Source organism: Fukomys damarensis, unplaced genomic scaffold (assembly GCF_012274545.1).
Source record: "Fukomys damarensis isolate Sample0158 unplaced genomic scaffold, DMR_v1.0_HiC HiC_scaffold_15, whole genome shotgun sequence".
Classification (NCBI taxonomy): Eukaryota; Metazoa; Chordata; class Mammalia; order Rodentia; family Bathyergidae; genus Fukomys; species Fukomys damarensis.
In genome coordinates, this window is record NW_022900927.1 from 9363004 (window position 1) to 9375492 (window position 12489).

The 12489-nt window shown below is 33.8% G+C and overlaps 1 protein-coding gene across 2 annotated transcripts in view; it reads left to right on the top strand.

The window, feature by feature from the left end:
* Nucleotides 1–12489, top strand: part of Nell2 (neural EGFL like 2) — a 390044-nt gene that overhangs the window by 183426 nt on the left and 194129 nt on the right. For both annotated transcript variants that reach the window (XM_010638373.2, XM_010638375.3), the window contains exon 12: nucleotides 3660–3788. In XM_010638373.2, coding sequence (XP_010636675.1) covers nucleotides 3660–3788 — 129 coding nt within the window. The remainder of the gene's footprint in view (nucleotides 1–3659; nucleotides 3789–12489) is intronic.

Genomic DNA, 12489 nt, shown 5'->3' on the forward strand with positions numbered 1-12489 from the left:
TTAAGCTTGTATTATTCTTATGATCTTATCTACCACTTAGGAAGGTGGAAGGAATGGTTCACTAATTGCCTGAGTTGAAAAAGTTCCAGAATTTTCATAGGAAAATGGATACATATTGAAGATATACTCCTAAGTGAAATAAATAAGTCACACATGTGTAAATACCAAATAGTTTCCCTGGTGTGAATATTCTGCAACAATGCATAAGAATTAATAAGATTACTGACATTTAGAAATTTGAAGAAAGGAGCTAAAGGTGTAGGGAAGGTGTGATACGTAGGGGAAGAACAAAAAGGGAAAAGAAAAAAATGTGAGAGAATGAAAAGATGAAAATAAAGTGTTTGTAGATGGGGAGGGGAGGAGGGGGTGAAGGGAGGGCAGAGGTAAGGGGAAAAAATGAGAATCAAGACTTGCCATGTAAAGGTACATGATCCCAACAATGAATGTAACTGTACTGTATCCCTAAAATGTACCAATAAACTCAATTAAAAAAAAAAAAGTTCCAGAATTGAGTTTCAGTGATCCTCATTAGCTTGACTTGAAGTAGTTGTGCTATTAAAATGCATTGGTTGCTGTGTTTTTTTTTTCCCATCGAAGGATAGAGTCCATTTTCATCTGGTAAGCAACTGGGCCAAGCAGGAAGGGGAGTGGTTCTTCCAAAGTATAACATTTTTTTTCCTTTCGAAAGAGTCAAACTGACAAATATTCACCATAAAATTATTATATTTTCTTTCTTCTGATAAATACGTATTAGCATTGTATGTACTATTCTAATTCATCATCTTTTGTGTCTACTTCACTTCTCCAGATATGGAGAAATGCATATTTATATCTCATTTTAAAAAGTCTGCATTTTATAGAAAACACATAACTTTTTGTACATTTGTAAAATGTCCAAGAAGAATGCAGTACTTGGTATCTTGACATTAAAATTAAAGGAAAAATGAGGAAAAAATAAAATAAATAGGTTGTGTAACATATTGAGTTCCTCCACTTGTCTATAACCAACATTTGAATTTTCTTCTATGATATGGATCTTAATATATCGATTTCAGCTTCTTAGTAATACTCTAATAGCTGTAGTTATTAACAAATAGTATACTATTATGCTTTATGTAAATGATCTCATTTAAACCTCCTGTTTTTATAAAGCAGATTTTACTTTATAGATGAGAAAAACTGAAGGTTTAGAAAGGTTATTTTACTTACACAGCTAATAATTTTCACAGCCAGTTAGTGCAGAGATTGGCTAGAAACTCAGGTTTGCCAACTCCAAAAGCTAAGCACTCTGAATAGAAATGCAGTTATGAAGATAATAGACTATATTGTAAACTTGCACTCTAGTATTTTGAAGCTGATCCCTGTAGATTAAAAACAATCTACTTTTGAGTCTGAAACTTTTTACCCTTTATTAGTTAGCCCTTTGATCCTTATGTTTTATATCTAAGTAGTAAAATATTCTGTAGAACCAGTCAACTTTTTTGTTAAAAGCGTAAATCAGAATAGCTATCTGACACTGCTTATAGTAAATTAGAGTCTGATTGGAATTTTTTTTCAAGTCTTTGGCTTAATTAAAATTTTATCTGGGGGCAGGGGATTTAGCTCAGTGGTTCTTCTGCCTGCCTCGCAAGCACAAGGACCCAAGTTCGATCCCTGCTACCAAAAAATAAAAAAAAAAACTTCTGAAACTCTTACTGGTAAAAGTAAAACACTTTTTATCTCTTACTTAAAACAATGAAAACAGGATCATATTTTTATCTTGCATGTGGAAAATTATTTTAGCAATTAACCAATGCGTGTGTATATCATGTCAGATGCTGAGGTACGAGGTCTCCCCATTACTGAGGCAGGAGTCATATGGCATAGAAAATATTGGGTAGAATCTTAAAAATGGGAGAAGAGATAAATCAGCAAAATGTAAAGTTGAAGGATAGTTTTGAAAATTGTAAATCCAAGACAGAAAAATAAAAATGCATCAGAAACAATACCTTTCTTAGTCACGGACCTCTAAAAGTTGTTTGAACAATATAGGTAAAATTATACAGAGCTTTGGCCCAATTTATAATTTAACCCCTTAATTTTATGTATCTTTAGGGGTAGATCATTTTTCAATTTAACTTTATTTTGATTTAGAATAAATATGAAATGATCTCTGAATTTTAGTTTGATGATGTGCTGAGCTATTGAGATAGGTAGTGAGTGAAGAGGGCTTTTTATTTGAAATTGTTCCTCCTACAGGCATTGTAAAAATACAGTGGAATTCATCTTAATAAATGTATTTATAATGAAGGAAATAAAAGGACCTTAAGAGAAAATATTTTCAAGATTCCTTACAATTTTACTTTTAATCAGCCTTAATGATTGAATTTAGATTGTAAAGAATATTGTCAAGAGAATTTGCCAAGTGACTACATTAAATGCTGTTATTGACTACATTTTTTGACCTTCATGCATCTATGTTTCATTTATTTTTATAGAAATTACTAATCTATTTGATATTTTTCTATCCCCTTTTAGTGACACTACAGAGTTTTGGGAATATTATCCTTTTTAAGACTTATTAAATTGTAAGAGAGTATTTTACTGTATATCATGGTTTATGTTTGTTTTGTTTGTTTTTGAAGATCTTACCCTCATTTTTTGTGGAGATATCGTGTAACTCTGGAGTTATATTTAAAATAGTTGGTTTAGGCATCATCCAATCAGCGAACACCAAGAAATCCTAACAGCCACCAATTTGGTTACAAATAATTTGAACTAATTTAGAACTTCCATCTTCATGATTTTCTTCATTAAATATTTTTTTCTTGGTTCTACATATTCATATATAACTCATCTAAGATACATGAAATATATCTTTGTACCGAAAAGCAATCCATTGGCAATGTAAAACTAGTTAACTTGTGCATTAGGTAATTTAAAAATTTGTTAAATCATGTACAATCATGTAATTTCCATTAAATGTGGTTTCCAGTTTTCAGGTTTTTTATTTCAGCATTTTAAATGATCTTTGAACAAGAGGTTCAGATAGGAGTAAGAAATTCTGAGAAATTGCACATGATTGGTGTCACTGTTTATAAAGTTCTCCTTTCATAAAGACTCAGGGATCTTTGAATTCTCTGCAACTCATAAAAATGTTCTTCTTTTGAATGCCATCCTTTGCCTTGCATATCTCCAGATGAAATTAGATTAAAGTGATATCATTTTTATTTATTAACACATTTGAGAAAAAAATTTTAAAGATGCTAAATTATATATTTCATTTCTTAACTGTGCAAGCAACATGTTTCATCTTCTTTTATTAGTTTTACTCATAGGTATTGGTAATGTTCAGGTTGTCTTCTGGTAGTGTTATCATCTTTTATTGTCACACTTCATTTTGTACTCAGAATCTTTCATTGTTTCAAATATACTTACAGCTATATAGAATATGGGAACTAGATAACATTCACAAAGTTAAAAAGCAATACATGGAATTAAGTTGAAGTAGTAGTTGAGTTGAGTTGGTACTCATAGCTTGTAATGTTCCTATAAATGTTGATGAAGATACGAGTTTTTTTATTGTTTAAGGAAAAATGACTTTACAGTAAAAGTTAAATAGGCAAAGTTTATTTCTTTGGTCATAGTTTTATTTACCTTAATAATTTTTTTCCCTATAGGTTATGATTTTTGTTCTGAGAAGCATAACTGCATGGAGAATTCTGTTTGCAGAAACCTGAATGACAGGGCTGTGTGCAGCTGCCGAGATGGTTTTAGGGCTCTTCGGGAGGACAATGCCTACTGTGAAGGTAATCCTTATAATGATGTGTAGCTCAGCTGTATAAATTCCCTAGGATTACTGCATGCAAAATTTATTAATTTCCTAGGTTGTCAAGTTGATGGGCCCATTAAAAGCAGTGAATTTAATTTGAAGCATATTAATCAGCTAAAAATAATTATGTTTCAAATTAAAGTTTTTCAGCTGTTATATGCCACACTAATAAGTTAATATGGCTGGTTTCTTGAATTAGAACAATACTTCCACTGTGAAATTGCCTTCTTTTTTCATAATTAGATATTCAGATAGCTCACATATTGACATGATTACTATGGCTTGCTGTTAGGATTGTAGTTAGATTTTTCCAGACAATGTTGTGTGACAAAGGCAATCAATTAACAGGAAGATAAAGTTCCTACCGCTATTTTTGTTTACTCCTATAAGCAATCACAGTAGTTGTATTTATGCTTGATGGTATTTAGTAAATAGTTCCAATGGAATAAATCATTTCCTAGTGATTCTTAAAAATTTTAATATCCACCATAGTTTATTGTCTCATGGAAACAATTCAAATACAGTCAATAGTCCAATAAAATTCATTTGGCTTTGGCTTTGACTGTTCCTATAGATCCCAAAAGTTCATGAGATGTACTTTATTACTTCCCCACGGCATAGATTTAAATCATTATCATTACTTGTGTGACAGACTAATGGATCTTGGAGATGAGAACATTGATTTGGTAGTGTTTGGGTGTTTGGAGGATTTGGAGGACTCTAGACTTACTTCTTCCAAATGTCAAGCACACAGTATAAATCTCTAGAAACAGAGAGCCTCAAGTATAAGGATGGAACCTCTATTTATGATTTGTTAGCCCTTAGGAAACCAACTGCTATTGTTTCCCTTACTTTTAAATATTTTTTTTCTGCCTTAAATTGACATTCATTTTTTTAAGTTGACCTCTAGATCATTTCTTTCAGTGCTTCTAATTCAGTCCTGAAGAGACCATTCTATTTTTGCTGAAAGACGTACACTGGCTTTCCTCCCATATTTGTAATGCACACTTATTTAAAATTCTTTATTTAAAAAGATTTTATATGAGATAATTTTTACTTACTGATTTTTTGCACATACAATACAGAAGTGAACTTTCTGACTAAAATAAAGTATTTCATCATAATTTTTGAGATTTCTAATACGTACAAAGCTACACTGGTATCGTGAATTGATACAAATTCATAGAAATCTTTCTGAAACTTTTTTTATGATCTTATTTTTATCTTGAGCTGCTTCTTTTGTTGGTGTTAAGTATATTCATTTACACAATAAATATAGTGAGCAACTGTTGTGTACCAAGCATTTTTCTAGTCACTAGGCAGTGAATGGTGGACAAAACCAATGACTTCTTGTGCTCAAGAGCTTTGCATGGTGGGGTGATATTTGTAACCATAGAAATAGAGAAAATAATTGCAGCAGAAAATAATAGGAAGCAAATGAAGCCGAATGATGTGCTAGAGATGGATTGTGGATTAATTTAGATGGAATGGTCAGCTTTGGGATGAAAGTCAAGGAGGACAGTGATTGACCTGAGACTTGATGATTAGGAAACAGTTATGGGGCGGAGCATTCCGATCAAAAGGAATAGCAAATAGAAAGCCCCAAAGTGGGAACAAATTTGAAATATTCTAGAAAGAGCAAAAAAAGACAATATGGCAGATGAGGCAAAATACAAGATTCAGCTGGACAGTTAAGCTAGGGCCAGGTAACAGGGAGAGCTATAAGGATTTTAGACTTGTTTAATTAGAGGAATGGATAGTCTTGTTTGGATGGAAAAGGTGGGGGTAGGTGCACTGTGGTAGAGGAACAGCGGGAGGTGTGGTGGGGAAAACCAAAGTGTAAATAGTTGGAAGACTGTTGCAGTAATCATGGCAATGACAATGGTGATGGCTAGCATTAGGAAAGTAATAGAGAGAGTGAAGAGGAGGGATGCATATTAATGGTATGCTGTGAGAGTGGGAACTGATGGTGTTTGCAGATAATCGTGGTGTAGAATTGAAAAGAGGACCCGGTAGAGCCAAAGTGTTGTGGAACTTGAACAGTGTGTGGATGCTCCTCTCATGAAATAAGAAATAATCTAAAGAAAGAAGCTAGAGATTTACACTATATTCTTTGTTTAAAATGTATATCAATGCAAGTGTTTAAAATTTGTTTAAAGACTAGGTCACTTGACTTTTATCTGTAAATTTATGTGTAGCATCAATTGATAGCTGTTTTACATCTTGAATATATCATGCTGAAAAATGTTTTCCAACCTTATGCTATTTATTTGTCATTTAAAGATATAATCTTCAAAATTTACAATGGTGGAAATTATTGCTAGTGTATTTTAGAGATCTTGAATTTTTTCCATATTAGAGTTTCTGATATTGTTGTACTTTTAATTCATGTCATACTACACATACTTGAACAGTATGTGGTTTTAATAAGTTTTGCAATCTTCTCAGATTTGGTTTTCCTTTTTTTTTTGCTGACTTTGAGGGTGTTTTGACTTGTTAGAATCAATACTTTAAAAAAGTGTTTATGTACTATCGCATGACATGTATTAACCTCTGGTCTTGCAGAGCACTGGTCCTATAAAATTAGACTTACCATTATACATAAAAAATAAGCAAGTAATAGTTTGTAAGTGGCATACATTTTATTTGCTAAATTTGTGGAGTTGTTTTAATGATGTGGCTATAAATGAGACTATTGATTTTTACTGTGGTTTGCTTGATTAGGGTTACTACAGAATTGGTAAATGTTAAGAGTTCATTTATTTGTTTGACAGGTATTTACTGAGTACCTATTTTGTGCAAGGCTAGAGCTAGAGGTGAAGCCATAAATAGAAATATGCATGACTGATATTCTCTTAGGCAAGGAAGATCATTACATCAAAGAGTAACTGCAAATTTGGCAAGTAATCTGAAAGAGAAATATGTTAACAAGGAATATAGTCGAAGTACTTGAGCTGGTATTAGGGAAATTTTTACTTCAAGAAAAGAGTTTAATTTTTGAAATCTGGAGGGTAAATAAAAATCATCTAGCCTTAGAAGTTAGGATGGGAAAGAATCTCTCTGCAGGAAGAAACAGCTACATAAATTAGGGCTCTGGAAAGAAGGAAGCATCCTTTAAAACAGAATGAAAGCCAATAACTAGGGAGAGAGCAAGGGAGAGGTGCCTGATGAGAAGAATGACCTTGAATGTCACACTAAAGAAAGGTTTCATGCTAAGAACAATGGAATGCTGAAGAAAGGATTTATGTGGAGAGATGTCGTGATTGTGTGTGTGTTTTAAATAAATCACCTGGGATATGGGATGTGTGAGGGACAGGTTGGATGCAGTGTCAGTGGAGATTGGCTAGTGGAGGGAGACAGTGGCAGTTTGCCTTAAAAAGAAAGATGTGGAAGCATTTGAGAGCTAAAACCAGCCGAGAAACCAGCTTCTTTTTTTGAACTCAGGTCTTTGCGCTTGCAAGGCAGGCCACCAAACCGCTGAGCTAAATCCCCAGCCCTGGAACCAGTGTCTTGATAAACTGGTGATCATAGATGATGAAGACGGAGATGTGAAGGTTGATTCCCTGGTTTATAGCTTAAGAAATTGGCAAATATTGGGCTTTTCACTTAAGGAATGGTTCGGGTAGGAAAATGGTGTCGGGTTTGTAGCATTTCTGGGACATCTGATTTAGTATACTTGGATGTGGCCCTTAGATAAGTTTAAGTTGGACATAAAATCTGAGATTCTTTTTTTTTTTTTTTTTTTTGGTACTGGGAATTGAACTCAGGTCCTTCCGAACCACTGAGCGAAATCCCCAGCATGAGATTCTTTGATGTGCATAAATGTTCTTGAGGACATAGAAAAGATTGCCTGCAAAGTTTGGAGCAACATTTGAACATTTTGCAGAAAAGATGCTTTGGCAATAGAGACAGGAGATCTATGGCTGAAATGTAGAAGAAAAGAGAAGAGAAAACAATGCCATAGAAATCAAGAGATCTTAAGATATGGAATTCTAATTCTGTCTTTGTTTAATTTCTGTGGCTCTAACAAAGTACTTCAGACAAGATATTTCATAAATAACAAAAGCTTATTTGGCACACACTTTTGGGGGCCATGAAGTCCAAGAATATGGCACTGGCATCTGCTTACCCTAAGTATCATGACAAGATGCAGGGCATCACATGGCCAGATGGAGCGAGCACACTGGCTCAGGTTGCTATTCCTCTTCTTATAAAGTTGCTCACGTATGGCACCACTCTTGCAATATCATTTAACCATTAACACTCAAGTTTGGGGATTAAATTTCCAACACATGAACTTGTAAGGGTCATAGTGAAACCATAGCAACTTCTACTAGATCAAGAAAGATAAAGACTGAAAATTTTCCCTTGCATTGAACCTCACAGATAGCACTGGAGACATTAGGAATAATAATTTTGACACAAAGTTGGTGATAAAAGCAATGTGGCATACATGGAAGATTTTGATTATGTAACAAAAAACAAAACTAAAGAAGATCGTTCCTTTTAGGTGTTGGCACTGATAGGCATTAGAGAGCAGTTGGATAAGGGGAAGTAAAGCTAAAGAAGGGTTTTTCTTTCTCATGTCATTTTGTCCTTTTACATTGTATTAGTTCTTTCTCTCCAGTTTTTTTGGCCATGTGAATAACTTCTTGACAAGATTTGTAGTTCCTCCACTTTTTATTAACATGGTTTAATATTGGAATTTTTATGACTGTATGGCATGTGTGACATTGAGACATGTGGAAATACAGAAGTCAATTTCAGTTTTAAACATATATGTATAATTTCTCTTTTTGATATTATATATTTATCTCCATTTCGTCTTTCATTTCCTGTAAGTTCTTACTGAATTTTAATATACTTTGCCCTTCATTTAATTTCATATCAGTACATATAATCTATAAAAGTTGTCAAAACTAGATTGGACATCATGTTTTCAGAATAGTTTTTTGCTACATGGTTTTAAACAGAATTGTGGTAACTGTATTGACAGTATCTTCTTTCTTCACCTTCTACTTTTTAGTGTTATGTTTGGCTCATTTTGACATTGTGTCTCAGATAGTGTCTTCGGGAGTTGTCTATTCAGTACATTTCTCTCTTCAGTGGGTAACACTTGTTAGAGATTGTAGGCACATCAGTCCCAAGGTGCCTTATAGTGAAGACAGTTTTCTTTTTGATTCATGAAATTCTCAAAATCACTAGTGTTTTTCCTTTCTGAGCCTTTGGTTTTACACTAAAAATAAAAAAGTATGCTTTGCATAAATGAATTGTTTAATATAATTTAATATTATAGGTAATTACAGAAATTTAAATCTTACTAGTAATTAATACACTCTAAGTTTATGAGAGACATTTGTCAAATTGAAAAAATATGGAAAATTGTTTGGTATAGTCTGATGCTCACCCCAAAGTATATAATTTCTGAGAGAGAGAGAGAGAGAGAGAGAGAGAGAGAGAGAGAGAGAAAGTGTGTGTGTTGTACTTAAAGAGTGAACCCAGAAGCTTCGCACTGAGCCACACCCCCAGGTCAAAATTTTTAAAATCTTGCTAAGTTGCTAAATTGCTCAGCCTAAGCTTGAACTTCCTAGCTCCTACTTCAGCTTCCCAGAGTGTTGGGACTACAGCCATGTACCACCACAGCCAGCTCATAATTCCTTATCGATAGAACAATTTCTCTTGGACTCATTCCCTCTCTTTCATTATGACTTTTGTTGACAGATGTCACTGTTCACTGCACCTCATCTTCTGTTGAGGCATTCTGTCCCCATTGTCTCTCCCTACTTTACCTAATACCCATTCACTAGATTAATGCTGATGACATTATGGTGATACCATTTGTTCTACTTAAAAGTCTACCATACCTTCTTGTTGTTCACCACATAAAGCTGCAGCTCCTTTGCCAGAGTTACCAGACCCTGTATCTTCTGGCCCTACATAGCAATTCATTCATTTCCCTTATCAGATCGTGCTTAGCTATTGTTATAATTGCTTGGTATGTGATGTTCAACTTGTGTTGTGGGTCAAATTGAACACACAAGAAAATGGACGTGAACAAGAAGGTAGTGTGTGAGCTGCTGGGCTTGGCTTATAAGGCAAAGAACCCCAGCCATCAGCAGCCGTGCTCCAGGAGTGGCATGGGACAGACTGTCATCCACAAACTCATAAGGGTCCAACCCTCCCAACACCACTTTCACATTTCTGACCTTCCGAACTGTAAGACAATAAAGTTTTGTTGCTTGTGTCACCTAGTTTGTGGTACTTTGTTATGGCAACCCTAACAAACTAATGCAACCTGAAAGAATAGCTTTGCTTTTTGGTTCAGCCATCTGTGATTTAATCATCCATTCTTTGAAGAGTTTCCTGATAAACTTAATATGCATAGATTTAATTCCTCAAAGCCTCTTTTATTTTATATGATTAAACAGTTAGTACCTTATTCTGTACTTTTGTTTTGCCAGTTGTTTAACTGTAGTATACTTTATTATATACCATTTGCTATTATTATGTACTGTGCTATTCATTATATATTTTGTGCTATATATTACATACTATTAATTATATACTCTGTGCTATTTATTAATGGATTCAGATATAGCTATCGGCGTATGTTTCCAGCAACTATAATGTTACTGTCTTGTGGTCATAGACTGATTATTTTCTTTGAGTTCTCTTACACTTTTAAAATAGAGGCTATATCAGGCTTAAGAAATATTTGTTTATTGATGATGTGAAGTGCTTAGATGTGTTAAAAAGATGGGTACCTTTAGGCTATTACATCATTGAAGAATGACAAGATAATTGAACTTATCAAGCTGTTTTTATATTGTACCTATGAAAGTCTAATTGTGATATTGATTTTTGTAGCTTAAAAGGGGATTTTTAAAAATTTTAAATTGTTATACATAGGAATTTAAATTTATTCATTCATAACATTATTAAATTATATGTGTGCTGCTAATTGATAAGCAATTAAATGGACCTTAAGACTTAGAAGTTTTCCCTTCTCTACCATTTCTTTTATCAAACATTTTAAATTTCTACCTAAGACTTTAAATCTATCTACCATTTGCAGACCGACTCACTTGAACTTGAAATGTGTAGTATGTAGAAGCTGTTAAGTAAATGCCAGTTAAATCTGGAGGTTGAAACATTAAACTCTATTTTTTAACAGCTCTTATGGGCCAAATATGGCAAATTCTTGAACATAAACAACAAATTGTTTTTAGGTAGCCACTTTTAACATCTATTTTCTTTTTTTTATTTTCCCATTCAAATCAAAGAAATATTGTTCCTTTCTCCACTATTTCTGTCTTTGTAATGCTATTTTTTGATTAATGATGCCTCTTTTATTTTGTTCTTCTTCTGCATTTCAGGGAATTCTAGAATGTATGAAAAATAAAGTGAGCATAACTCGCTGAAAACCATGTAATTAATACATTACTTTCTATTGTGTGTTCTTTACTGTTACAGGTTGCCAGTAGGGCTATTACAAAAAGCAACATCAACTGCTAACAAATATACAGTTCATTGGAGGTATTAAAATACCTTTCACATGTATTAGTTCATACAGTAGTCTTTGTTACAAGCATTATTATATTCTCTTGTTTTCTTTTCTTTTTTTCCTCATTGAGTTTATTGGTACATTTTAGGTATACAGTACAGTTACATTCATCATTGGGATCGTGTACCTTTACATGGCAGGTCTTGGTTCTCATTTTTTCTAGTGGAAAAAACTGAAGAGCTCAGAGATCAAATTCCTTGCCCCAGATCATACACCCAGATAGCAAGCAGTAAATGTAGGATTCGGACTCATATTATCTATCATCAAATCCTGCCTGGTTTTGTTGTTGATGTTGCTGCTTTTAATTTACTTACTGGGCAGCTAATTATTTTTTTAAAAGTGAGAATAATGCATATTTTCCTTAGAAAGACTTTTTAACACATTTGTGTAAAAAATAAAATGTTTCTAAAAAAGGGAAAAATTTGTAGTTCATCCAAAAAACAGCTCAGTGGCATTAGAGATGCTGTACTATGAGTTAATCCCACGATTGCCCTTCCCCCTCTCCTAATCTGTTTTTCTTCCCTTCATGTTTTCCTTCCTTTCTCTTTCTTCCTCCCTACTATTTCTCCTTTTCTTTTTTTAGCTGCTTTCCATCTCACAACTCATTCATTTAGTCAAGAATTGCTGACATAGCTCCTATCTGCATATCATTATCTATGAAACACAGAAACAGTCTGGCAGCATTCTCTTAACAGTAAAATGAGGATAGTTTTACAGGTTGCTCTAAGAGATACTAAGAGAAACATGTAGAATGAGCTGAATTCTTTGATTGCAAGCCCAGTTGCAGAGTCCCCACTGGAGCTAATGGGAGGCCTGCTAACAGAGCTGGGATAAATAATCTAGAGGACCGAGCCTTCTGGGATTAATTAGGGAATTCTAGCGGACACTGTAGCTCTCAGAACTCTAGTTAATGATGCACTCTCTGTGGTATGTTATGATAGAATTTCTTAAATTAAAAAATGTTCAAGGATACTGTATCAGTCATGGTTCTCCAGAGAAAAAGAACTGTTAAGATTTATTATTATAAGGAATGATTGTAGCGGCCCAGAAGTTCCAAGATCAGCAGTTGTCAGGCTGGGGATCGAGGAGTTTCAGTATGGGTCCGAAGGCCTGA